This window comes from Cetorhinus maximus, chromosome 10 (assembly GCF_964194155.1).
Source record: "Cetorhinus maximus chromosome 10, sCetMax3.hap1.1, whole genome shotgun sequence".
Classification (NCBI taxonomy): Eukaryota; Metazoa; Chordata; class Chondrichthyes; order Lamniformes; family Cetorhinidae; genus Cetorhinus; species Cetorhinus maximus.
Window position 1 is genome coordinate 23,547,209 of NC_135888.1, and position 27,751 is coordinate 23,574,959.

The 27,751-nt window shown below is 43.9% G+C and overlaps 1 protein-coding gene across 1 annotated transcript in view; it reads left to right on the forward strand.

Moving 5' to 3' along the window:
• The first annotated feature begins 514 nt into the window (after window positions 1–514).
• The window catches only part of tbc1d13 (TBC1 domain family, member 13), a 30,405-nt gene continuing 3,168 nt past the window's right edge, over window positions 515–27,751 (forward strand). The window contains exons 1-9 of the mRNA XM_078550175.1: window positions 515–563; window positions 5,572–5,633; window positions 6,862–6,961; window positions 7,466–7,548; window positions 9,510–9,669; window positions 16,294–16,492; window positions 18,000–18,163; window positions 21,311–21,471; window positions 24,920–24,977. Of these exons, the coding sequence (XP_078406301.1) occupies window positions 6,890–6,961; window positions 7,466–7,548; window positions 9,510–9,669; window positions 16,294–16,492; window positions 18,000–18,163; window positions 21,311–21,471; window positions 24,920–24,977 (897 nt within the window). The 5' untranslated portion in view covers window positions 515–563; window positions 5,572–5,633; window positions 6,862–6,889. The remainder of the gene's footprint in view (window positions 564–5,571; window positions 5,634–6,861; window positions 6,962–7,465; window positions 7,549–9,509; window positions 9,670–16,293; window positions 16,493–17,999; window positions 18,164–21,310; window positions 21,472–24,919; window positions 24,978–27,751) is intronic.

Sequence of the window (27,751 nt, forward strand, 5' to 3'; positions counted from 1 at the left end):
GCCATTTCTGGGTTAACACTGAGTTCTGAATATAAATTTAAAAAATGATATATGAATGTGAATTTTAAAAAATGAAAATATAAAGCAGCTTTTACTGCAAAATGCACTATCTAAAACAGTCAGCAAAGTCCATAATGGATCAGCTACTCTTAAAGAATTTTGAATATAAAAACTAATCTGACACTTTTATTTCTCACTGACCCTCTCGCACGACTTTTCGTATTTTGTTTGAAATGTAATGCATGATGTTCCCTGCATGAGGATGAAGGGAGTTATCTGGTTTGTATGAGTAACGTTATAACTGAAGGTCTGTACCTCTGGATTGGGCTGGGGAAAACTCAGATCATTGTCTCTCAGGTGGAGACGTGATCTCTGACAGACCTGCCAAGCATACAGGCCTCCCCAGGTTGGGCTATTATGAGAAATCCTCCAATATAATTATAGGATGAATGTGGCTATTCTATGTTTCACAATGCTCTTTACTGTAGATAAGTCTCAGCTTCTCCCCACTTCTCCCCACAGGGATTCCATTTGAAGGGGGGCTGCGCTCGCTTTGTTGGAAGGTAGGTTTTCATTTGAGACAAAATTAGGGTTGCCAACTCTGGCTGGACATATCCCTGGAAGTTTCATCATATAATCTTCGACTCGCAATGGCCCTGCTGGGTCAAATGGCCTTTCTTCTGATCTTATACTTTTATAACTATAGATGGGAGGTTTCAAAAAGAGTGAATAAAATGCAGTTTCCTTTCAATGCCCCAATGATTTATTTTCCTGGTGTTGCTCACAGCAGTTTCCAAGAGATTAATCATTCAATCCTGGAAGTGACAGGACAATCCTAGAGGGTTGGCAATCTGAAACTAAATTGAGCTTCTTGTTCTAACACTGTTATTGTGCACTGGGCACACAAAAGGGAAGTTTGTAAACAGTGTCCATAAAAATGGGCTGTGTGAAACCTGTTTCATTGAATTGTACTCAGTGACGTTAGAGTCTGGCTTTGTGCCTGAGCAGTTGTGGATTGAAATAGTCCTGCTAATTTACCTGGGTCAGTGCCTCTGTTGATTTGAAACCAGGCGACTGCCTCCTTTTATACAATTTTTTTTAAAAAATGATACAATTTTAAATTGGACAACCAAAGGTCAGGGTTAAGGTAATTGGCAAAAGAACCAGAGGGAAATGAGACATTTTTACACAGAGTTTATGATCTAGAATTTGTGGTGGGAAGGGTGGAAATAGTAACTGTTGTGGGGCATAGGTCACATCTCGGTAGCTTTGAAGTCTTTGTAATCTTTAGCAGGTTAACTGTAAGTCTTTATTAACCACTAGAACTATTTACAAACATACAATAAAGGGTACAAGCTATGAGTTGCCTCCATGCTTGGATCTGTACATGGCTCTGTCTAACACCACACTGACCCCTAGGTACGGATCATATGTTCTCTTATGTCACTGTTGGGCGGTACTGTACTCAGTCCCACGTTAACCCTATATGTGCCAGGCCTTTATACTGCACCGCCCCACCAAGCCTTTATCCAATGTATTTAGTGTATACTAGTTTAATTCATGTCTTACATTGTTATTACTACAGTCTCACTACCCCATCTACCCCCTTCAAGTCCTTGAATTCAAAGGTCCAGACAGCCTGGAGGTCTTATAACCCTTCTATATCTCACTACTGTTGGTGGAGTGGTAGGCTCTGTCATTGCTGGTTCTTTCTGTAGGTTGGAGGTTTTTCTGGTATCTGGGTATGTCTTTATCCTTTTCTTCCATTCTTTCATGTTGAACCTGTCTCCTTGTCATTTCTTTCACTTTTTCCATCGTTGTATGGGTCGCCTTATTACCCTATGTGGCTGAGGATGGACATTCCCGTGATGAGAATGAAGTTTTGTGGTACACCAACCTCTGTGTATTGCTGTCAGTAATGGACGGCTGCTACCAGGTTCCAGCATCTTTTGTGGTTTTGGCATGCCAGCTGGGAGTTGCAGCATATGTTCGGTGGTTGCAGCGTTGACCTGCTGTACTGTCGTTGGAGCCGGAGGTTGACACACCCTCTGCTTGAGGCATTGTGGTTACCTCCTGGGTGTTTGGCTGGCCTGACCATTGTAGGTTTCCTGTAAGGTGAATAGACAAACCTGTTCTGCAAAGAGAGAAGACAGTTCAGAGCTGAAGTCTCAATCAGGATACTCTTTTTTTTGAGTACTTGGGAACTTGCAGTTCTGTATAATTTACAGCAGTGGTTGTCTTGACGTCTTCTGTTTGGTCCAGGGCTACACAGGCATCTCTGCTCAAGAGAGAGAAAGGCTGGTTACAGATGACATACAGCAGCTTGAAGATCTGTTTGGCGCTATACCTTAGTGATTCCTGAATCATGCCTATGACTGGAAGTTGGATTCCTCTGGGACCATAGAATGGTGTGTCTGTTGTTTGAAGCTAGAGGTCTTTTAGCCGTGGTTCTTTGTCCAACAGAACTGTTATACTGGCTCCTGTGTCTAATTTAAAATTTGTTAAATAACCATTGATTGCAATGTCTGCACTCCAAAATGAGAAACCAAGTTCTATGATCTCACCCAAGAAGCAAGGCTGTTTCCTCTGGTCTTGCAGTCTCGATACCGTGGATAATCTTTGGGCCTTCTGTGCGTTTTTTGTTTTTGCCCCACAATTTGTGTAGTGTCCAATTCTGTTGCACTGGAAGCATTGGGCTGAACTCGCAGGACAGGTTAATCTCACCTGTGGGGGTGCTCCACAGCATTGGAATGGTTGCTCTGCCGGCCAGTTCAGGTATTGCTTTCCCTGGTCTGGAGTGTCTTTGTTGCTTAGCCAGTTGGATTGTGGGTTGGCCTCTACACCACAGTTTATTCTGTCCCTTTAAAATGGTCCTGTGCTGCTCATGGAGTTCTGACCGTCCAACTATCTGGATTGCCTTTTCCAGGGTTAGATTTTTGCTTGCAGGAGGTCAGAGAGTATGTCACCCACTACTGTTCTGTCTCTGAGTTCTGATTTTAAATCTCTGTACTTGCAAATTTCTGCCATCTTGTACAGATCATCAGTGAAGGAATCAACAGGCTCTCCTGGCTGTTGGACTCTCTTATTGAATTTCGTTCTTTTGAGTATTTTATTGCTTCTTATAAATACCTCTTCAAATTTTGCGATGATTCATTAATTCCCTGTCTTGCAATGTCATCTGCAATTGGGCCTACCGAGTAAAGCAGTAGGTTGACCTGCTCTTCTGACTTTTTATTTGAAGCTGAAGCGAAGCTGTATTTAAATCTTTTCCTCTCAAAGTCCCCAATTTTGTGACTCTTATGCGCCTTTGATTAGTCTGAATTGACTTGGAAATGTGGAATTATGATCCAGGTTGAAAATTTAAAAAGTGTACGTTCTGCTAAGAGCTGTCTGAATTTCAAATGCTGTCACTGTTCACTGGATGACAAAGGGATTTCCTGCACTTGCCAGTTTTGGCGGGCTCTACAACAATGGCAATCATGCTTATCTTGAAAAAAAACTTCCAACACTGGCCATCTGGAGCTTCCTGAAGAGTTCTCTTGCTCAGCGTTTTACTTTAAAGTTGCAAATTGGTTGAATCATGGCTTTTGCTTTCTTTCAGATGACTTTAGAAGCCGCAATCCTCCCAGATTGTTTTAATTATTCTTTTTCTGTTTCGGAGTGAGCTCAGACACCCACGGTGACTCACATCAGGTTTTAGCGATTGCTTTTTTTTTCAAACTGTACTTCTGACTCTGAATTATTTAAAGCTTTCTCGGGACTGGCTGTGGCCTGGAATTTTAAAAGATTTGGCTCACCATGCTGACTCTGCACTTTGGGATTTGAAGCTAGGAGCTGCAATGGAGTCTTCTGCAGTAAGGAATTTTAATCCCCTGCCTTTAGCTTCCAAACCTTTCTTTGGATTTGGTCAGACTGTTTCGATGAATTTCTTCTCAGTCTCCCAGCATTTTAATTTTTCTCTGCATCTTCGGCGAGGTTTTGGATTTTTCACAAGCTGCCATGTTGTACGGTGTTGGCTACAGCTCGGTGGGTTTGATGAAGTCTTTGTAGGTCTTAGCAGGTTAACTGTAAGTCATCCACTACTCTTGACCACTGTTCAGTCTCTGAGTTCTGATTTTAAATCTCTGTACTTGCAAATTTCTGCCATCCTGTACAGATCATCAGTGAAGGAATCAACAGGTTCTCCTGGCTGTTGGACTCTCTTATTGAATTTGGCTCTTTCGAGTATTTTATTGCTTCTTAGATTAAAATAAATGTTGAATGATTTTAATACCTCTTCAAATTTTGCGATGGCTTATTAATTCCCTGTCTAGAGCTATCTCCATGCTTTGGTCTGCACACAGTTCTGCCTTACGCCACACTGACCCCTAGGTGCGGATCATGTGTTCTCTTACACCACTGTGTGGGTGGTACTTTACTCAGTCCCACGTTAACCCTATATGTGCCAGACCTTTATGCTGCAGTAACTTTCAAAAGAGAATTGGATAAATACTGGAAAGTAGAAAGGTTTGCTAAGCTACGGGGAAGGAACAGGGGATGTGGGATTAATTAGACAACTCTGTCAGGCGCAATGGCCCCTTCCTTTGCTCTAGCATTCTATCGTCTAAAGTAATTAGTGGCAGCTCTCTTGGAAACCTGGTGAATGTGCCCAGCAAGGAGCCAAACAGTGCAGGACTGAGAGGCCCCAAACTGGCGCCGTCTCCCACTGTCCTCTGCGCCCCTCCCCCAACCAGCCTGCTCATTCGCTTATTGCAAAAAAAAAATTGCCCATTTCAGCTCGGGTGGCGGTGTTGTTTCACAGGGCCTCAAGTTTCTAGGTTGGGTAGGGGACAGAGGTGGAGGACAATCTTCCAGGGTTCTTGCTCCCTCTATCACCACACCAAACCCCTGCTGCAGAATGTGGCTATTTGATTGGGTTTAGTGGTGATTGGGTTTGGTAGTGAAGCCAATACTAATCAAAGACTGTCCCGCACTCACTCCAAAGGTTCCTGTGACTGGTTGTGTGAAGTACCAGTTGGTGTCAGGGAATCCAGCCCTTCAGCTAGCATTCTTGACTCCTTCGCTTGTTTCAGTACAAACTAAGATCAAATTGTGATGAATTTCAATATAGACAATTGTGCGGTGGTACATTCAGATAGGAAGGCTTGAGGGGTAACCAGATAGAGGATGAAAGAGTTTGATTGGGTAGACTTACAGAAGTTCTTTTCACTTATGGGGGGAGATCAGAGCTATGAGTCATAAATATAAGCCAGTCACTAATAAATCCAATAAAAAATTCAGGGGGACTTGACCCAGAGAGTGGTGAAAATGTGGACCTCACTATCACAGAATGGTTGAGGTGATTAGTATAGATGCATTTAAGAGGAAGCTGGACAAACACACGAGGGAGAAGGGAATAGAATGATGCGATGATGAAGGCTGAGAGGAGACTGGCGTGGAACATAAACACAAGCATGGATCAGTTACACACAATGGCCTGTTACAGTGCAATGGACTCTAACAAGCCCTTGCCTTGCTGGTTCTGTCTTATTAACTTTGTATTTTAATCCATAGTTTCTTGTCTGCTTCCAGATCCTCCTCAATTACCTTCCCACTGAGCAGACCCAGTGGAGTTCCTTCCTGAAGAAACAGAGGTGAGAGGACACTTTTCTATCGATGCATATGGGTGACTCCTGGAACCATCAATGCCAACTCAGTGGTTTGAAGAAGGGTGTGAAGGGGTGGGCAAGGGGTTAAGTGAGAGTTCACAGTCTCAGCTGAAGCATTTGGAGATTTCATCCTTTTATTTTAGCAGGTGAGGCGAAAGGGAGCCTTAATCCCTTCACCGTGTATCAGCAGAGCTCCACTCATAGTCCCGTACCCATCGACCTCACCCCCTGCACACAATTGATTTCCATTGAATATCAGCAGCAATATACCAGTCTACAGAGTCCTTGAAAATACCAACACTGTCTTATAGGGAAACTGATTAGTATTTGGGAGCCTGCCTTACAGCACTGATGTGCTGTAAAAATATAAAAATAATGTTTCCTAATATTCGCCATTTAGTAAAGTCCTCATTTGTGGGTAGTCTGCCATTCCTGATATATACAAGGGATCTTTGCCTAATTGAGCAATATTTGTTAAACGAACAGACTCAATGGGCTGTATGTGGTACCTTCTGTAGTGTACTGGTCTATGAAATCACCTTTAGCAGAGAGTATGTTCGGTATTCCTTCTCCTTGAGGTCCCATGCCGTAAGAGGGCTTTGGTGACCATGGACTTCCGTTGGATTGGTCCATGACTATGCTTGGCTAAGATTGTAGTGGTTTGCTGTTGCCTCCTGCAGTATGGCTGACCAAGAAACACTTCTGCTCTTACTGCCTGCCATCAGGCATATTGGAAGAATTCACAGGCTGGTAATGAACCTTTTGGATATAGCTCTGATCTTCCCCATAAGTGGAAACATCTTCTCTACGTCAAACCGATCAATCTCTTTCATCCTCTATCAGGTCACCCCTCAGCTTTCCTACATGAATGTACCACCTCACAATTGTCTATACTGAACCTGTTATAAATGCACCTTCCTTGGCCATCAAGTCCTCGAGTGGGTCTTGAACCCGGAAACTTCTGGCCCAGAGGAAAGGACACTGCCACTGCACCATAGGACCCCACCTATGTTAGGTATTACATGGTATTAAAGTGCACCATCCAGCTTATAGCACAATATTTTTAATGCACCCTCTTTGCAGTGAGAGGCAGGATGAGAGTGGCCATTGGGATGTTTTCAGTTTCAGGAGTCTGTAAGCATAGTGTTCTGTCAGAGCTAGTGGAATTCAGGCCTGGGTTTAGCCTGATCCTGAGTTGTTTATTCAATTGCAGGGAGATTTATGCACAGTTCTTGAAGGAGATGATTATTCAGCCTGGAATCGCCAAGGCAAATCTGGGCTTCATCCGAGAAGATGTCACTCTAGAAGATCACGTGAGTCTCCTTCGCTTTCTGTCACACGAGATTTCATTAGTGACTGGTTTACAGGTCTTGATAACAAGTACTGGGTCTTTGTGCTTGTTTTGGACTGATCATAGGATTGTTTAAAATTCCCTTTGTGTATCTTCTCCACATTTCAAAAGCTTTTCCTACTCATTTCTTCCTTTTCATGATCAGCTCCATAATGCGGTAAGTAGCAATGCGTATCGCTTGAAGTGTAGCACCGTCTCTCAGCAGTGGTGGTTCAATCCTCTGGATAATGTTGGACTGTTAGCATGATAAATCAGCCCTTTTAAACTGGATTTCACAATGATTAAAACAAAAGCAAGAGGCTGCAGATGCTGGAAATCTGAAATAAAAGCAGAAAACGCTGAAAAATGCTCAGCAGGTCAGGCAGAGAGTGCTAGAATTTTAACATTTCAGTTAGAAGAAAGTCTCCCTTGTGCAATTCCCACAGTATATTTCTTCCGATGAATTTTTTCCTTTTCTCTCGAATAGCCCTTGAATCCAAACCCTGACAGTCGATGGAACACGTACTTTAAGGACAACGAGGTTCTCCTGCAAGTGGACAAAGATGTTCGGTAAGCAGGAGAGAAAAAAAAGTGAATAATGACGGAGCATCTTTCAGGTCCTTGGGACAACCCCCCCCTCCCCAAATCACTTTCAGAGCCAGTGAATTACTTCTGAAGTGCCATTGCTTTTTGTAGGCAGAATCTGGCAGCCAATTTGTGCAGAGCAAGGGCCCTCAAACAGCGATCAGTTAGGAACACAGGAGCAGGAGGAGGCCATTCAGCCCCTCAAGGCTGCTCCACCATTCATTTAGATCCTGGCTGATCTGCACCTCAACTCCATTTTCCTGCCTTAGCTCCATATCCCCTGATAACCTTATCAAGAAAAATATATCAACCTCTGTCTCGATGGCTTCAATTAACACTCAGCATTCATAGTCTTTTGCGGGAGAGAACTTCACATTTTTTAATGTGGAAAAAAGTGGTTCTTGATCTCCCTTCTAATTGATGAAACTCTAATTTTAAGATCATGTCTCCCTCATTTTTGATTTCCCCACTCCTCCCAGCCAGAGGAAATAGTTTCTCCACATCAACCCTGTTGAATCCTTTTAACATTTTAAGCATCTTGAGTAGATCACCCACTCTGCCACTGCCCCACCCCGGGCTCCCAACCAAAACTTCAAAACTCAGGGGAATACAGGCCACATTTATGCAACCTGTCCTTATAACTTAACCCTTCTTCAGCACAGCACCCCCTCTAATAATTCTGTTTTGGTGGTGCCCTTGCCTGCTCTTTATAGCAGAACCATGGGTTGTTTTCCCTCCATTCAAAGAGGCAGATTTGGCCTCTGTTTAACGTCTCATTCAAAAGGTGCATACATCTGACAGCCCCTTACGCTCCTTAAATGATCGGCTCAGGACTCCTGGTGTAGGATTTCAATCCACAACCTTCAGACTCCAATGCAAGAGAGCTCCCACTGAACCATGAAGCTTAAGCAACACATTTAATAGTGGTTACTTTAAAGCACCAAGTCACACTCTCTCTCTCTTTCTCTCTCTCTCTCTCTCTCTCTCTCTCTCTCTCTCTCTCTCTCTCTCTCTCTCTCCTTCCCCTCCACAAGCACACACAAGAAGATAACCGGCAGGGTCTGTGCACTTCACCCCCCAATTGCAGCAAAGCTGCATCCTCTAGGGGGCTGGCTTTGGGGAGCGGGGAGAGAAAAGTCTTTGACTCCTCCATCACTATATCATTGGCTCACTCAACGTTTGGGGAAAGGGCTGGAAAGTAGATAAGATGGTTGCTTGCAAGATTTGTCTTTGTTTTAATCTATTCATTCTCTGGATGTGGGCGTGTTGGCATGGCTGGCATTTGCTGCCCATCTCTAGTTGTCCTGAGAAAGTGATGGAGATGGGCGTTGAACCGTTGCAGTCTGTGTATCAGTACCAATTCACTAAAGAGGAGGAACTACACTTGAGTTATAGAATCGTGCAGCTCAGAAGGAGTTCATTGGACTGCGCGTATAGCACAGGTACAATTAATCCCATTCTCCTGCACACTCTCCATAGTCTCTCAGACCTTGCCTATAATGCGCTGTGCATTTCGTGTGTGATACTCTTAATTCATCACATCCAATTGCTTACATCATTCTTGCTGTCAGTACCAGATTTGTAGGCCCCAGTAATTCACCCCAGTATTACATTTCTGGTTTTGGGTGATTGAAATCTCTTTAAGCATGTGCTTTTCATAGCACAAGTGGAGTGAGTTTGAATGTTTCACCTGCTTGCCATTGCACTTTAAACAATTTCCAGTCAAAGATTGCAACTCCAGAAATAAATGGCTTGATTTTACTGAAACTCTAATGATGACACCAGATCCCCCTGCTCGCCTGGGGGATCTCATGTGGTGCGCATGCAGGGGTGGGAGGAAAACGAGCCAAGAAAAGGTGGGGGTAGAATTGAAAGTGACTGCGCCTCTCTCCTATTGAAACTGCCTCTGCCCCCACCTCCAACCCCAACTTGTTTCTTTCTCCTAGACGGCTATACCCAGACATGGCGTTTTTCCAACGTCCCACTGACTACCCGTGCCTTCTGATCATGGACCCCCAGAATGAGTTTGAAACACTTCGCAGGCGGGTAGAGCAGACCACCTTGAAGTCTCAGACTGTCGCGCACAATCGGAGCGGCGTTACGAACGTAAGGTCCTCAGTGTGGAATAATCCTGATACTTTTAATAATCGAATGGTAGCGATATGGTCTGTCTGGCATTTAACTAAATTCACCTTGCCCAATTCTTGCTGAGTTTAACCTTGTTGGGCATTTTCTGGCCCTTTGGTTATTGAACAGATTGTTGAACACACCCAACCATAGGGCCATCCATCTTATTAATCTCTGTTCAGTTCATAAAGTCTCATCCTTCTCCAATGTTATGCCGCTGGTCACAAAACTAAAAGATAAGATCTGCCAGTATACAATTTAAGCCAATACTGCCTGCTTTAGTTACATGTGCAGCACAGAAACAGGCCATTCAGCCCAACAGGTCTATTCTGGTATTTTCTTCCACACCAACCTTGTCCCTTCATCTCACCCTATCAGCATATCCTTCTATTCATTTATGCTATTGGCCTCATACTCCCTGTAATAGCACGTTCCACATTCTCACCACTCACTGGGTAAAGAAGTTTCTCCTGAATTTCCTATTGGTTTGACTGGTGACTATTTTATATTTATGACCCGCGGCCCCCCCCCACCTTAAGTGGAAACATCTTAACAGCATCCAGTCTGTCATAAATATAAAGACCTCTACACAAGAATTAGGAGCAGGAGTAGGCCATTCGGCTCCTTGAGCCTGCTTTGCTATTCAATGAGGACAAGGCTGATCTGACTGTGGCCTCGACTCCACTGTCCTGTCTGCCCTTCCATGACCCTTGACTCCCTTGCTGATAAAATATCTGTCTTAACTCAGCCTTGAACATATTCAATGACCCAGCCTCCACAGCTCTCACGGGAAGAGAATTCCAGACTAACAACCTCAAAAAAATTCTCCTTATCTCAGTCTTAAATGGGAGACTTCTAGTTTTTAAACCGTGTCCCCTGGCTAGGACTCCTCCACAAGGGGAAACATCCTCTCAGCATCCACCCTGTCAAGCTCCATCGGGGGCTTATGTTTCAATAAGGTCACTTCTCATTCTTTCCAGGAAACAGTTGAGTGAACTTTTCCTGAACTGCTTCTAATGCAATTATATCCTTTCCTGAGTAAGGAGACCAAACCTGTACACAAACTCCCGTTGTGGTCTCACCAACGCCCTTTACAACTGTGGCATAACTTCCCTACTTTTATATTCCATTCCCCTTCTAATAAGAGCGAAGATTTCATTTGCTTTCCTAATCACTCGCTGCACATGCATACCAATGTTTTGTGATTTACATACCTGGACACCCAGATCCCTCTGTACCATAGACTTTTAAAATATGCTGCTTTTCTATTTTTGCTGCCAAAGTAGACAAGTTCATATTTTTCCACATCCACCTGCCAAATTTTTGACCCTCTCACTACTTATCTATATTCCTTTGTAGACTCGTTACCTACTCTTGACAACTTACGTTCCTACACATCTTGGTGTCATCAGCAAATTTAGCAACCATGCATTTGGTCCCTTCATCCAAAATTGCAAATAGTTGAAGCCCCAGTGCTGATCCCTGTGGCACTCCATTAGTAACAGCTTGCCAACCCAAAAATAGCCTATTTATCCCTACTCTCTGCTTCCCGTTAACGAACCAGGCGGAGGCAGTGGTGTAGTGTTATTTTCACTGGACTAGTAATCCAGAGACCCAGGGTAATGCTTTGGAACCCAGCAGATGGTGGAATTTGAATTCAATCAATAAAAATCTGGAATTAAAAATCTAATGATTTATTTATTATTAACAATGAAACCATTGTTGATTGTCGTTAAAAACCCATCTGTTTCACTGTGGTCTGGCCTACATGTGACTCCAGACCCACAGCAATGTGGTTGACTCTTAAATGCCCTCTGAACAATAAATGCTGGTCTAGCCAGTGACACCCACATCCTATGAATTGACCTGGGCACCGGAAACGACAATGGCAAACTCAGCCCTGTCGATCCTGCAAAGTTGTCCTTCCTAACATCTGGGGGCTTGTGCCAAAATTGGGAGAGCTGTCTCACAGACTAGTCAAGCAACAGCCTGACATAATCACACCTTTACAGATAATATCCCAGATACCACCTTCACCATCCCTGGGTATGTCCTGTCCCACTGGCAGGATAGACCCAGCAGAAGTGGCGGCACAGTGGTATACAGTCGGGAGGGAGTTGCCTTGGGAGTCCTCAACATCTATTCCGGACTCCATGAAGTCTCATCACATCAAACGTGGGCAAGGAAACTTCCTCCTGATTACCACATACAGCCCCACCCCCTCCCCATAACTGATGAGTCAGTACTCCTCCATGTTGAACACCACTTTGAGGAAGCACTGAGGGTGGCAAGGGTGCGGAATGTACATTGGGTAGGGAACTTCAATATCTATCACCAAGAGTGGCTCGGTAGCATCACTACTGGCCGAGCTGGCTGAGTGCTTTAGGACATAGCTGCTAGATTGGGTCTGCAGCAGGAGGTGAGGGAACCAACGAGAGGGAAAAGCATACTTGACCTCATCCTCACCAAACTTCCTGCTGCAGAGGCATCTGTCCATGACAGTATTGATAGCAGTAACCACCACACAATACTTATGGAGATGAAGTCCCATCTTCACATTGAGGATACCCTCCATCGTGTTGCGTGGCACTGCCGCAATGCTAAATGGACAGATTGAACAGATCTAGCAACTCAAGACCGGGCAACCATGAGATGCTGTGGGCCATCAGTAGCAGCAGAATTGTAATCGAACACAATCTGTAACCTCATGGCCCGACATATCCCCCACTCTACCATTGCCATCAAGCCAGGGGATCAACCCTGGTTCAATGAAGTGTGCAGGAGAGCATGCCAGGAGCAGCACCAGGCATACCTAAAAATGAGGTGTCATCCTGATGAAGCTACAATGTAGGACTAGCGTGCCAAACAGAATAAGCAGCAAGTGATAGACAGATCTAAGTGATTCCACAGCTGAGGGATCAGATCTAAACTCTGCAGTCCTGTCACATCCAGTCGTGAATGGTGGTGGGCAATTAAACAACTTGCTGGAGGAGGAGGCTTCATTAATATCCCCATCCTCAATGATGGGGAGCCCAGCATATCAGTGCAAAAGATAAGGCTAAAGCATTTGCTACAATATTCAGCCAGAAGTGCCGAGTGGATGATCAGTCTTGGCCTCCTCTGGAGGTCCCCAGCATTACAGGTGGCAGTCTTCAGCCAATTTGATTCACTCCACGTGATATCAAGAAACGGCTGAAGGCACTGGATACTGCAAAGGCTATGGTTCATGGCAATATTACTGAAAACTTGAGCTCCAGAACTTTGTGCCCCTAGCCAAGCTGTTCCAGTACAGCTACGACACTGGAACATTGTCCAGGTATGTCCTGTGCACAAGAAGCAATACAAATCCAACTCAACCAATTACCACCCCATCAATCTACTTGCGATCATCCGCAAAGTGATGGAAGGGATCATCAACATCGCTATCAAGCAGCACTAGCTTAGCAACAACCTGCTCATTGATGCTCATTTTGGGTTCAGCCTGGGTCACTCAGCTCCTGACCTCATTACAGCCTTGGTACAAGCATGGACAAAAGAGCTGAACTCCCGAGGTGAGGTGAGAGTGACTGCCCTTGACATCAAGGGAGCATTTGACCAAGTGTGGCATCAAGGAGCTCCAGCAAAACTGGAGTCAATGGGAATTGGGGAAAACTCTCTGCTGGTTGGAGTCATATCTAGCACAAAGAAGAATGGTTGTTGCAGGTCAATCACCTCAGCTCCAGGACATCACTGCAGGAGCTCCTCATGGTAGTGTCCTAGGCCCAACCATCTTCAGCTGCTTCATCAATGACCTTCCTTCCATCATAAGGTCAGAACTGTACAATGTTCACCATTTGTGACTCCTCAGATACTAAAGCAGTCCATGTCCAAATGGGGCAAGACCTGGACAATATCCAAGCTTGGGCTGATCAGTGGCAAGTAATATTTTCACCACACAAGTGCCAGGCGATGACTATCCCCAACAAGAGAGAATCTAACCATCGCCCCTTGACATTCAATGGTGTTACCATCCTGGGGGTCACCATTGACCAGAAATGGAACTGGACTAGCCCTGTGACTACAAGAGCAGGTCAGAGGCTAGGAATGCTGTGGTGAGTAACTCTTACTTGACTCCCCAAAGCCTGTCCGCCATCTACAAGGCACAAGTGGAGAGTGTGACGGAATACTCTCTAGTTGCCTGGATGAGTGCAGCTCCAAAAACATTCAAGAAGCTTGATACATCCAGGACAAAGCAGCCCACTTGATTGGCACCACATCCACAAACATTCATTCCCCCCACCACTGATGCACAGTGGCAGCAGTGTGTACCATCTACAAGATGTACTGCAGAAATTCACCAAGGCTCCTTGGACAGTACCTTCCAAACCCACAACCACTACCATCTAGAAGGACAAGGGCAGCAGATACATGGGAACACCATCTGGAAGTTCCCCTCCAACCCAGTCACCATCCTGACTTGGCGATATATCATGATTCCTTCACTGTCGCTAGGTCAAATTCTTGGAACTCCCTCCCTAACAGCACTGTGGGTGTGCCTACACCACATGGACTGCAACGGTTCAAGAAGGCAGCTCACCACCACCTCGAGGGCAATTTGGTATTGGCAATAAATACTGGCCTGGCCAGTGACACCCACATCTCATGAATGAATTTAAAAAAAAAAAAATCCTCTATCCATGATATGTTACCCCCAACACCATGAGCGCTTATTTTATGAAGTAACTTTTGATGTGGCACCTTGTCAAACACCTCTTGGAAATCAAAGTGCACCATATCTACAGGTTCCTTTTTATCCACCTTGCTTGTTACTTGATCGACGTTTGGCTTACAAATATGTAGTTTCCTGTTTTACCTCCTTCCTTTCTTGAGTAGAGGTGATTTAGCGATTTTTCTAATCTGGGACTTTTCTGGAATCCAGGGAATTTTAGAATGTCACAACCAGTGCATCAGCTATCTCTGCAACCACTTCTAAGAACCCTAGGGTGCAGGCCATCAGGTCAACCCTCACTTTGACTAGTTTTCCAATACCTTTTTTATCCCATAGTGATTGTTTTAAATTCCCCCCTTTTATCACTTGATTTTCAAGTATTCTTGGTATTTTTTTCTTCTACAGTGAAGAGAGACACAAAATACCTGTTTAATGTTTCTGCCATTTCCTTGTTTCCCATTATTAAATCTCCAGCCTCATCCTGTAAGGGGCCAACACTCACATTAGTTACTCTCTTCCTTTTTAAATATCTATAAAAAGATAGTAAGAGTTTCTATATTTCTAGCTTGCTTACTCCAACTCTAATTTCTCCCTCATTATTTATTCTTTGCTGATTTCTAAAATCTGTCCATTAACTTTCTCAGTATTATACACTCTTTCTTTCAATTTCATACTATCTTTAACTTAGCCACAGATGGTGCATCCTTCTCCTAGAGCCTTTCTTTCTCAATGGAATATATCTTTGCTGAGATGCAATATTTCCTTAAATGTCTGTCACTGCACCTCTACTATTCTACCTTTTAACCTATTTTCCCAGTTCACTTTTGCCAACTCTGTCCTCATATATTTATAATTGCCTTTATTTAAGTTTAAGATACTAGTCTTAGACCCACACTCTCACCCTTCTCTCCCTCAAACTGAATATGAGATCAATCATGTTATGATCACTGCTACCTAGAGGCTCCTTTACTGTGAGGTCATTAATTAAACCTGCCTCATTGCACGTTACCAGGTCTAGAATAGCCTGCTCCCTGGTTAGCTCTTGAACATGTTCTAAGAAATTGTCCTGAAAACACTCATCTTCCAGGCTTACCTTCGCCGATCTGATTCGTCCAATCTGTAGCCTTTGTGCAGATTAAAGTCATCCATGATTATTACTGTACCATTCTTACACGCCCTGTGATTTTTTCCTGTATACCCGTCCTCCAGTGTAGTTACTATTAGGAGACCTAACTCCATCAGTTCATCTCTCAGCCTTCTCTTTTCTAGAGAAGAGGCCCAGCTTGTTCACCCTTTCCAGTTAAATATATTCTCTCAGTTATGGTTTCATCCTTGTAAATCTTTGCACCTTCACCAGTGCCGCATCTAACCTTTTTTTTTTGTAATATGAAGATCAAAACTTTTCATAGTGTTCCAAGTGTGGTTTAACTGAGGTTCTACACAAGTTAACATAACTTCTGAGCTTTTCAATTCTATCCCTCTAGTGCTTTGTCTCTTTTTTTTATGGCCTTAATTATCTGCGACCCTACTTTTAGTGATTGTGTACCTGTATCTCCAGATCCCCCTGCACCTTATTGCCTCCTCATTATCCTGACTAGAAAGCACCACCATGCAAGTTTTTATATTGGTATATATTTTTATTCTTTATATAATGCCCCGCCTTCATTTGTATTAAAACAATGTAAAATGTGTCTGTATTCTCAGACTGACCACGTTAGTCTGACTGAAAATACGCTTTCAGATATTAGATGGGACCACCCCACTATTGTCAGAGTTTCGTTACGATTATTTACAGGCGGCCCACCTGTTCTGTACTTTCTTATAATACAATATATTATTTGACATCACCCTTCCGCTGATTCCCTCTTTCTTCCCCTCTCCCCTCATGGTGACAGGTTTCTTCCCCTCGCAAAACCTCAGCCAATGAATATGAAGTGCTTCCTAATGGCTGCGAGGCTCACTGGGAGGTGGTCGAGCGAATCCTATTCATCTACGCCAAGTTGAACCCAGGAATTGCTTATGTTCAGGGCATGAATGAGATTGTGGGGCCGGTTTACCATACCTTCGCGACAGACCCGAACACTGAGTGGAAAGGTGAGGTTCAGAGATCCTGTGTCATGCAGTGAAAACCTCTCAACTCCAAGGGCCCCACTGGCTTAGTGCATGATGTACAATTCCCTCTGTAATCCCCACCCCTCTCCCCTCTTTTTAGTTCTCTCTCTTTCTGCACCCCACCCCCCCCAACCCCCAATATAAACAGATCAACATGTCCTTCTGTGCCTGTCACCCTCATATATTTATCTAGCTTCCCCTAAATGCATCTTCGCTCTTTTTTTGCATCTCCCGCTCACTGGTATCGAGTTCCACATTCTCACTAATCTCTGGGTAAAGGAGGTTTTTTTAGGCATTTTTAATGCCACCTTTATACTTCTGGCTCCTAGATTTTGACTACCCCTTCCCACCACCTCCCCACCCCCCACCCCCACTCCCACCCCTGCTGCCGCCACGACCACCACCAGAGGTTTGTAGGAGTTCATTTAGACAGTGAGTACTGCAGACAGGGGAGCACCACCACTGAGCCCAAACCCTGTCATTATTGGCCATCCATCACACAGATGCTCCTCTTATCAAGGGAGTCCTGGGGAAACATCAGGAACGAAAGCCTCGACTGATTTTTATGCCCATTCCTCCAAACCCAAATTCGGGGTGTTAAGGCCAATTGGAGCACCCCACCCACTGCCCCAAATGAAACCAGCTAACCCTGCACCTACTCTGGTCAGTCCTTGTCTGTGTGGCTACTCCAGTCTTTTTTTTTTATTCATTCATGGGATGTGGGCATTGCTGACTGGGCCAGCATTTATTGCCCATCCCCAATTGCCCTTGAGAGGATGGTGGTGAGCTGCCTTCTTGAACCGCTGCAGTCCCTGTGGTGTAGGTACATCCACAGTGCTGTTAGGAAGGGAGTTGAAGGACTTTGACCCAGCGACAGTGAAGGAATGGTGATATATTTCCAAGTCAGGATGGTGAATGACTTGGAGAAGAACTTCTAGGTGGTGGTGTTCCCATTCATTTGCTGCCCTTGTCCTTCTAGATGGTAGTGGCCGTGGGGTTGGAAGATGCTGTCACAGTAGCCCTGGTGAATTCCTGCAGTGCATCTTGTAGATGGTACACACTGCTGCTACTCTGCATCGGTGGTGGAGGGAGTGAATGTTTGTGGATGTGGTGCCAATCAAGCGGGCTGCTTTGTCCTGGATGGTTGGTTGTTGAGTGTTGTTGGAGTTGCACTCATCCAGGCAAGTGGGGAGTATTCCATCACACTCCTGACTTGTGCCTTGTAGATGGTGGACAGGCTTTGGGGAGTCAGGAGGTGAGTTAATCGTCAAACGATTCCTAGCCTCTGACCTGCTCTTGTAGCCACAGTATTTAAGAGAGATTATTCAAGAGGTTAAATAAATATTAAAGATTTTCCATTTCCATATTGATTTGGACAGCGTTTGATATACAGAAACAAAATGTTCTGGTAGAAATTTCGGGGGTGGCAGGGGGGGAGGAATGCATCGTGCCTTTTTAATATATTTATTTCTTTCCCTAAATTACCCAGAACATGCAGAGGCTGACACATTTTTCTGCTTCACGAACCTGATGTCAGAAATCAGGGACAATTTCATAAAGAGCCTGGATGACTCTCAGTGCGGGATCAGTTATAAAATGGAGAAGGTTTACTCAACACTGAAAGAGAAAGACATGGACCTTTATCTTAAACTGGTAAGAAACTGTGCACCAGAGGGAGGAGCTCGAACACTGGGGAGTGCTGCAAGTCCCACTCGCCCATCGCCCTCTGAGCACACTGACCCTCACTGGCTCCTGAATTGTCAACGCCGCTTTGAAATTCCCATCCTTGTTTTCAAACCCCTCTGTGGCCTTTCCCCTCGCGCTCTCTCTCTCTAACCTCCTCCAGCCCCTCAACCCTCAGATCCTGCGCTCCAAATTTAGCCTCTTGCACATCCCCAATCTTAATTTCTCTTAATTGGTGACTGTATCTTCAGCTGCCTTGTCCCGAAGTTTGGAATTCCCTCCCTTAACCCCTCTCTCCTTTTTAAAATGCTTCTTACAACACTTGGTTAATGAGGTATGTTTTAATATAAGAGCAAAATACTGTGTATGCTGGAAATCTGAAATAAGAATAGAAAATGCTGAAAAAACTCAGCAGGTCTGACAGCATCTGTGGACAGAGAAACAAGAGTTAACATTTCGAGTCTGTATGACCCTTCAGAGCTAAAGAGAAGTAGAAATGTGATTAAATTTATACTGTTTTAAGGTGGGTGGAGCAGGTGAAGCTGGATAGAAGGCCAGCGATGGTGGCTGAGGAACAATTGACAAAGATGTCATGAACAAAAAGAGAAAGGGAGTGTTAATTGTAGTGTTAAGGGCTAAAGGAGATGCTGACAGTGGCATAAAGAAAGCAGTAAAAAAAAAAGTTAATAGAACAAGGGTAACCACCCTGGTATGTCTTAATATTGCTTTATGTAGCTCAGTGTCAAATTTTGCTTGATAACCAATCCCCTGAAACACCTTGGGATGCCTTGCTATGTTAAAGGTGCTATATAAATGCAGGTTATTGTATGAAAGGAACAAAAAATAACCTCCATTAATTTGTTGAGGATTACCACAAACTGGGCATAGAAAAGTGAAGGTGCACTGACTGTTTGGAGTTAGCTACTTTATGCAGAGGATGGTTAGCATATGAAATGGACTTCTCGGGGAGAACCGAATAAATAACCAAGGAAGCAGGTGATTTGAGGCATCTTAGTTTCCTACCAAAAAAGCACTTGATTGGCTGTTGATTGCTCATGAAAGGTGCTAAATGAAATGAAAGTGTTTTTGTTTTCTTTTTTCTTTTTCGTGCAGTTATATAGCACCTTTCACAACCTCAATGTCCAAACACAGTCAATTAAGTACTTGTGAAATGGCAGAATGTAAGAATGTGGCGGCCAGTTTGCCGACAGCAAGGCCCCAAACATTAATGAGATAATGATGGAGAGATCATCTGTTTTAATGATATAGGTTGAGGGATAAATATTGCCATACGAACATATGAATTAGGAACAGGAGTAGGTCATTTGGCCCTTAGAGCCTGCTCCGCCATTTAATAATATCATGGCTGATCTGATTGTAACCTCAACTCCACATTCCACCTACCTCTGATAACCTTTGACTTCCTCGTTAGTCAAGAATTTATTTACCTCTGCCTTAAAAATGTTCCTTGACCCAGCCTCCGCTGCTCTCTGGGGAAGAGAATTCCAAAGATTCTTAGCCCTCTGAGAGAAAAAAAAATTCTTCCTCTCCATCTTAAATGAAAGAGCCCTTATTTTTAAACTGTGTCCCCTAGTTCTAGTCTCTCCCACCAGGGGAAACATCCTCTCAGCATCCACCCTACCGAGTCCCCTTAAGATCTTACATATTTCAATAAGATCACCTCTCAAACTTCCAAACTCCAGTGGACACAGGCCCAGCCTGTCTAATCCTTCTTCATGAGAATACCCCCCCCCCCACCTCCCCCATCCATCCCAGGCATCAATCGAGTGAGCCTTCTCTGAACTGCTCCTAATGCATTTATATCCTTTCTTTAATAAGGTGACCAAAACTGTACATTGTATTCTTTATCAGCACCATCTGGTGGCAACCACCTGTAATTACGCTGTAACCATTGACCCGGGGAAATTAAATGGGAAATTTAACAATGGGGAAAAATTGATACAATCGTTCCCAAAAATAGTGACAACCGGAAGTAAGATTTTTGGATAGAAAATACTTGTACCACCTGTATTCTTTTAAAACTGCCTTATCTGACTTAAAGTTAGAAAACCTTTGTGAGATTGGTTAGTAACAGCTAACAGATGCAACTTGCATTTATGTAGCACCTTTAATATAGCAAATCATCCCACAGTGCTTCACCAGAAAGGAAAATAAGACAAAAATTGTTAGAGTCCAAGAATTCAACATTAGATCGGTCAAGAAACTGGCTTTAAGGGATGGCTTAGAGGAAGTGGAAGAGGTTTAGGGGGGGAATTGCAGAGCTTAGGCTTGGCCACTGGAAGGAAGTGGGGGATGCACATGGGACCAGAATTGAAAGAAAGAGATCTCGAGAGGGTTGTGGCACTGGAGGAGCTTTAGATATGAGAAGAGATGAGGTCATGGAGGAATTTGAACCCAAGGATGAGAATTTTCAAATAAAGCTGTTTGAGGACTGGAGTGATTGGAGGTGAGCGAGCACAAGAATAGAATTTGGTGCAAGTTAGGATGCAGGCAACAGAGTTTTGTATGAGTTCAAGTTTCATAAATGGGGAAAGATAAAAGATTGGCCCAGAGAGTGCTGGAATAGTTGAGTCCAGAGATGACAAAAGCATGGATGAGGATTTAAATAACAGATGGGCTGAGGGAGGGTAGAGATGGGTGAAATTAAGCAGGTGGGAGTATGCAATTTTAAATATTTTACGTGCAATAGCCAATTGAACAAATTGACTATTGATTTTCAAAAGCTGACCTGAATGGGATTATTGAAGAGTTTGAATGGGGAGGACATGGAGAAGGTGCCTCCACTTGTGGAGGAGTTCAAAACTAGGCAACATAAATGAAAGATGGTCACTAACCCAGGAGCAGATTCAGGAGGAATTTTGTTGCTCCCTGCCACATAGTGGTTGAGACACTTAATTTGTTTATCAACCCTTTAAGGAGAGGCAGTAGAAGGATATCTCAGTTGTATTGGATTAAGTAGGGTGGGAACAGGCTTGTGTGGGGCATAAACACCAGCATGGACCAACTGGGCCAAATGGCCTGTTGCTATTACTTGACATGAATAATTCAGACTGGGTACCTTGTGATTGATGTGCGTCCATACATTTTATGCTTCAGCAAGAGCAGAACATCAAGCCACAGTTTTTCGCCTTCCGCTGGCTCACGTTATTATTGTCGCAGGAGTTCCTCCTTCCCGAAGTCATCCGAATATGGGACTCCCTCTTTTCAGACATCGGCAGGTTCGATTTCCTCATCCTGGTCTGCTGCGCCATGCTGATGTAAGTAGCAAAACTCACGGCTTTTCAGTTGTTGGTGAAAGATCTTGTGTCAGTGCTTCCTTCTCTAACCAGAGAGCTACCAATTTTTGTGTGGAGTGGTGGTGGTGCCAGGGCTGTCTGTCAATCAAATTTATCAGTATTGACATCAGTCATGGACACTTTAAAGTCGCCCGTGAGCAATGTATTTGTGAGTGTGTGTTTATTTCACCCTTGGAGTGAGGAATTCAATTTAAAAAATAACCCAGCAGCAAAGCCTTTTTACTTGAAAAGGAAGAGATCAGTTTATTTCACACAAATGCTCTGAAAGTAACTTAATGAAAGACAAAGTTACTAACACACAAAATTTATTTACAAATGAAGATGAAACGATACCTATAAAAATTGGATCAGTTTACTCCATGTACAATGGAGGCCTGATACCTTTGAAGTCAAGATGTTGCGTTGCCTGAAGTGAAGGTTTTGGCTCTGTGATATCTTCCACTGTCAAATTGCCAGAGGTTGCTTTAACAGGTGAGCTTAGGTGGAATCAGGGTATACAGGGAGGAGAGAAGGTTCCTTACTTCTGGGTCTGCAGGCGTGACACTTTCAAACTTTTAGTTAATTTACAGCAGAGGCCCCGGCTTTTTCTAGATGCCTTTCTCTGTCTCTCCCTGGGTTCAAACTTCTTCAAGGTGGTTCTCTATGGATCTGCCGCTTCCTGCTTTTTCAATGCTTTTTGCAGGAAAAGCAGGATGGCTGCCACTCTCGAGGGCAATTAGGGATGGGCAATAAATGCTAGCCTAGCAGGCGATGCCCACATCCTGTGAATGCATTTTTAAAATTATCATGTGACCTGTGCAAAAATGTTGCGTCACTTTCCATATAAGGTAATTCCATTACTCATACCTGAAGTTTCCGTACCCACTGTGGTAATCAACGGTTAAGGTTGTTCACACCTCTGTGGCTTATCAGTTTGTGTCTGTGTTTGGAGGAAAAGCCATTTAGTCAATGTATAATTTTAAATGTATATGCCTGAGGATGTCTCCACTTTGGTTGAAGGGGTTCCAGCCAAATCCACAAGGAGAAAGTCAGGTGACTGAGTCCATTTTGGAAACTGTCTTTAAATTCAGTCAAAAATTTACAAAATGTGACCTTTAAAACAGTTTTTCATAAATTTGTTATATCATAACTGCACACCATAACAATTGGTTGGCCTGTTTCATCTGAAGCTCCTACATGTCACCCACTCAGCTAGGAGGCTGTTCTGGCACAACTGGACTGAGGGAATTGAATCACGTAACTGGCAGATTTAAAGAAGAGGTTAATGACGCTTTATTATTACAGATCACTGTTAGCAGCTGCTTTATTTTGGGGAGCAGCATCCAGAAGAATGAACATAGAATCATAAAACACGGAAGGTGGCTATTCAGTCCATCCTGCCTGTGCTGGCTCTTTCAATGTGTTATCCAACGAGCTTCACTTCCCCTGCTCTTTCCATGTAGCCCCGATAATTTCCCCATCTGATGTATATATCCAAGCTAATCTGTCTGCCTCAGTGGAGTGGGACTTGAACACACAGCTTGAGACTGGCACCCCATCCACCACCTTCAACATTCACTCCCTCTGCCACTGATGCACAGTGGCAGCAGTGTGTACCACCTACAAGATGCACTGCAGCAAATTGCCAAGGCTCCTTCGACAGCACCTTCCAAACCTGCCACCTCTACCAAGGTGGCAGACACATGGGAACGCTAGCACCTGCAAGTTCCCCACCTAAGTTGCACACCATCTTGAGTTGGAACTATTTCACCATTCCTTCACTGTCACTGGGTCAAAATTCCAGAACTCTTCCCCCCACCCCCCTGCCCGCCCTCCAACAGTACTGTGGATATACCTGCATTTTAATGGTTCAAGAAGGCAGCTCACCACCACCACCACCACCTTCTCGAGTGCAGTTGGGGATGGGCAATAAATGTTTGCCTTCCCAGTGATGTGCACATCCCATGAACTAATTTTAAAAAAATACTTAAGCCCAGAATCCAGGCCAATACTCCAGTGGAGTTCTGAGTGGGTGCTGCACTGTCAGAAGTGCCATCTTTCGGAGATGATGTTAAACTGTGGCTCTGCCTGCCCTCTTGGGTGGGGGTAGATGATCCCATGACACTGTTCCGAAGAAGAGCTGGAGAGTTGTTATTGATGTCTGGCCAATGTATTACCTCACAGCTTAATGTGGAATCTTGCTATGCATAAAGTAGCTGACTTGCATTTCCCACATTCTAGGGTGATTACACGTCAGGGTTTTGTCATTGGCTGCAAAGCGCTTTGGCACAGTTGTGAAAGGTGCTATGGAAATGCAAGTTCTTTCATTTCTGTTGGAGGTAGTTAATTGAAATTGATCCAGAGGTATTTCCTCTCTAATCAGAGAATTCACAGTTTTGAAGTGTGACTCAAACTTGCACATCTGATAGATTTGTGTCAAAGGATTTTATGTCTGAAGTATTCTCCTCAGTAAGAGGACACAATGCGACTTGTAAAGATTTTGTTAAATATGGAGTTTAATTAAACACGAGTCTTAGACGCCAGAGTTTTGTTGTTTCGTCTTTATTTAAATTTGGCGTGAAAAGAAGTTCCCAGGCAGAGTGGAATCGAGCATAGTCACACACCCTTCAGATTCAGATACTCTTCAGCTGTTACTCTGTGCACTCCAGGGATCTCACTTAAAAACTAAACATCACAGCCTAGTCACATTAATGAGTCCTGTCCCCACCCCCTCAAATCCTTTGCTCTTCTCCTACTGACTCCCTATTGGCAATTTCATGCCTTTATACCACAATTGATCCAACCAACTGTTCGAATTCCTGACATTGTACTGCAATTCATTTAATTGGCTGGTTTTAACAAAGTTGAGCCTCCTTATCTTCCATGTTTCAACGCATTTGTAATAGATGAAATAGTGTGTGTTGCTCTAAGGCTGTGTGTTTTAGTAGAACTGGTATATTCTTGGAGAACAGAGCTGTAGCATGGAAGAAATGAGAGCAGAATGCAGAGGTAGAAAGTGTAAGTGATCCAAAACATGAAGATCAATATTTGTGAGGTTCGTATTTTCCTATAATTCACAGTTCGCTTGGAGCTGCTCAATTGCTTTAATTTACTTTGTTTTGGAAAAGTGTCCTTCAGGGAAGGAAATCTGCTGTCCATACCCGGTCTGGCCTACATGTAACTCCAGACCCACAGCAATATGGTTGACTCTTTACTGCCCTCTGAAATGGCCTGGTAAGCCACTCAAATCAAGGGCAATTAGGGATGAGTAGCAAATGCTGGCCTTGTGAGCGTTGCCCAAATCCCATGAAAGAATAAAGAAAAATATTTTTGACTGTCATTGAGGGTGATGATGGGAAGAGCACATCAGGACAAGATTTCCCTTAAGTGATTATTGCACATTAATGGCAGCTATCTGTTTTTCTTGTAGTTTGATTCGGGATCAGCTGCTTGCTGGAGACTTCACTATAAACATGAGGTTACTACAGGTGAGACAATTTCCTCCTATTAAAAATAATCAAATTCTAAAATTGCATTTGAGATTCTCTAGGGTTTTCAGTGTTGCAGCAAAGTGAGATTGCAGCCAGAGGGTATCCTGCTACCTCAGTTGTCGTATATTCACACTGCTTTCTAAGCAAACAATGCAAAGGATTGCTGGCTAATTAACAGTCTGAAGATCCAGCATCTGAATGCTCAATCCTTGGCCATAACCATTTCTTTATACCAGTCAATTTGGGGGAGGGGGGTCTAGTCTTACATGGGCGGTAGGATTTTATGGGCTCCAACAGCCCACATGATGAGGGGGAGGTGTCACCCACACTTGCCAAACATGAGTATCCTCCTGGATGTCAACTCGGAGCGGCAGCTCTGGTCTCCACTCACTGGGACTCGGTTTGGGGTGGGTTTGAACTCCTGCACCTTCTCGCTCGGATGAGAATGCTACCACTGAGCTAAAAGCTTGCTTTGCTACCTTTAGTGAGGAAGGTATAAGTTATACCAGCACGAGCACTTGCCACCGTTTTGTGTAGAATTTAATGCACTGTTGAAGCTGGCAGTCTTGACCTTGGTGACAGAGTTAACTGTCCTCTGCAAAGGCATAGAGACTAACCTGCAGGGGAGTTTCTACAAATGGAAGGAACCTGCTGTTTCCAGGCTAGAACATCACACTGGATATCCTCACTGCTCTTTATATACTATTCCCCAAACTGTGGGGACATTGCAGCAGTATGAATGCTGCAGTTCAGTGTTTTCACAGCATTGGAAGGGCAACTGAAACATATTCAATGGTAACTTTCAAATGGGAATTGGATCAGTACTTGAAAAGGAAAAATTTGCAGGCTATTGGGAAAGAGCAGCATACTAGGACCAATTGCACACCTCTGCAGAAGAGCTGGCACATTCACTAAGCTCTTTCGATGAGGCGTTTGTTTCCTATTACCTCTTTCACTACCACACAGACTTCCCCTTGTCTGTAGCTAGTACAGCACCACTTGTTGGCAGGTATACCTATCTCTGGGTGGAGTTGGCCTTGCTATCACCTCCCACTCCCCCAGTGCTCTGTGTAGAACTCATCCCACTGGAACAGGCAGGGTTAAGGGTAAGTTGCAATGAGAATTGAACCCATAGTTTTTTCCCAGATGTGCTGCCCTTCCCTCCAACCCAGATCTAGAACTATAAGCCTGTCAAATCAATGAGTACATTTTTAACAGGGAGCTGGACCAATAGCTTTTGCGAAGGAGCATTGTAGGGTCATACAGCTGGAATGATACAGCACAGAACGAGGCTATTTGGCCCACTGTGCTTGTGCCAGCTCTTTGTAAAAGCTATCCAATTAATCCCACAGCCCTGCAAATGTTTTTTTTCAGGTATTTATTAGAATCTCTTTTGAAAGACATTATTGAATCTCTTCCACTGCTCTTTCACACAGTGCATTTCAGGTTGTTGTATTTTGCTGCATAGAAAGCAAACAAGGTCCCCTCATCTCCACCCTTGACTTCTTTGCCAATTATCTTAAATCTGGCCTTCTGATTACTGATCCTCCTGCCAGTGGAAACACGTTCTCCCTATCTATTTTGAACACCTATTGTATCTTCCCTTCCCTTACCCACTGCCTCTCTAAGGAGAACAATCCAATCTTCTCCAGTCTCTCCATGTAACTGAAGTTTCTCATCCCTGGAATCATTTCAGTAAATCTCCTCCACACCCCCTCCAAGGCCTGGACATCCCTCCTAAAGTGCGGTGCCCAGAATTGGACACACTACTCCAGTTGAGGTGTGACCAGTGATTTATAAAGGTTGAGGATAACTTGCTTGATTTTGTATTCTTGTGTCTCTGTTTATAGAGTCAATCATCCTATATGTTTGTTTTTTCTTTAAACAACTTTATCAACTTGCCCTGCCACCTTCAAAAATTTGTGTATATGATACTGACATTGCTTCAATTACCGCCCCCCCCCCCCGCCCAAAAACCCCCTGTCATCCTCTCCATAGGAGTTGAGGGAAAGGAATTTGTTGATCCTTATTTTAAGGAACACCAGGTGATTTGTGCACATGTGTACATGGGGTAGAGGGTGCAGTCTACAATAGAATACTCATTGCAATTGCTAAATGTAAAAAGACCAAGGTTTATTTCATTTGCCTTCTGCCATTCTGGTAGTTGCATGATGCCATGATAATGGAGTTATTGACTAATCACAGCAATCTTATTCAAAACATGTCCTTTTTAAACTAAATTCAAATTCTCAAACTACCATAGCGAGATTTGAACTTGCATTCTCTGGGTTATTAATCTAGGCTCATGGAATACTGGTCCAGTAACACAAACGCAGACTATTCAACCCCAAAGATGAATGCAGGGTTAAGCTGAATGGCCTTCCCTTGCTCTTATTGTGTAAAATGACAGTTCAGAAGCTGAACTGGACTAGCCATATAAATACTGAGGCTGCAAGTGCGGGTTGGAGGCTAGGAATCCTGCGAGGAGTAACTCAGTTCCTGACTTCCCAAAGCCTGTCCAACATCTACAAGGCCTAAGTCAGGAGTGGATGGAACACTCCCCACTTGCCTGGATGAGTGCAGCCCCCACAACTCTCAAAAAGCTTGACACCGCCCAGGACAAAGCAGCCCACTTGATTGATACCCCATCCACAAACATTCCCTCTCCCCACCACTGATGCACAATAGCAGCAGTGTGTACCATCTACAAGATGCACTGCAGGAATTCACCAAGGCTCCTTAGACACCTTCCAAACTCATGACCACTACCA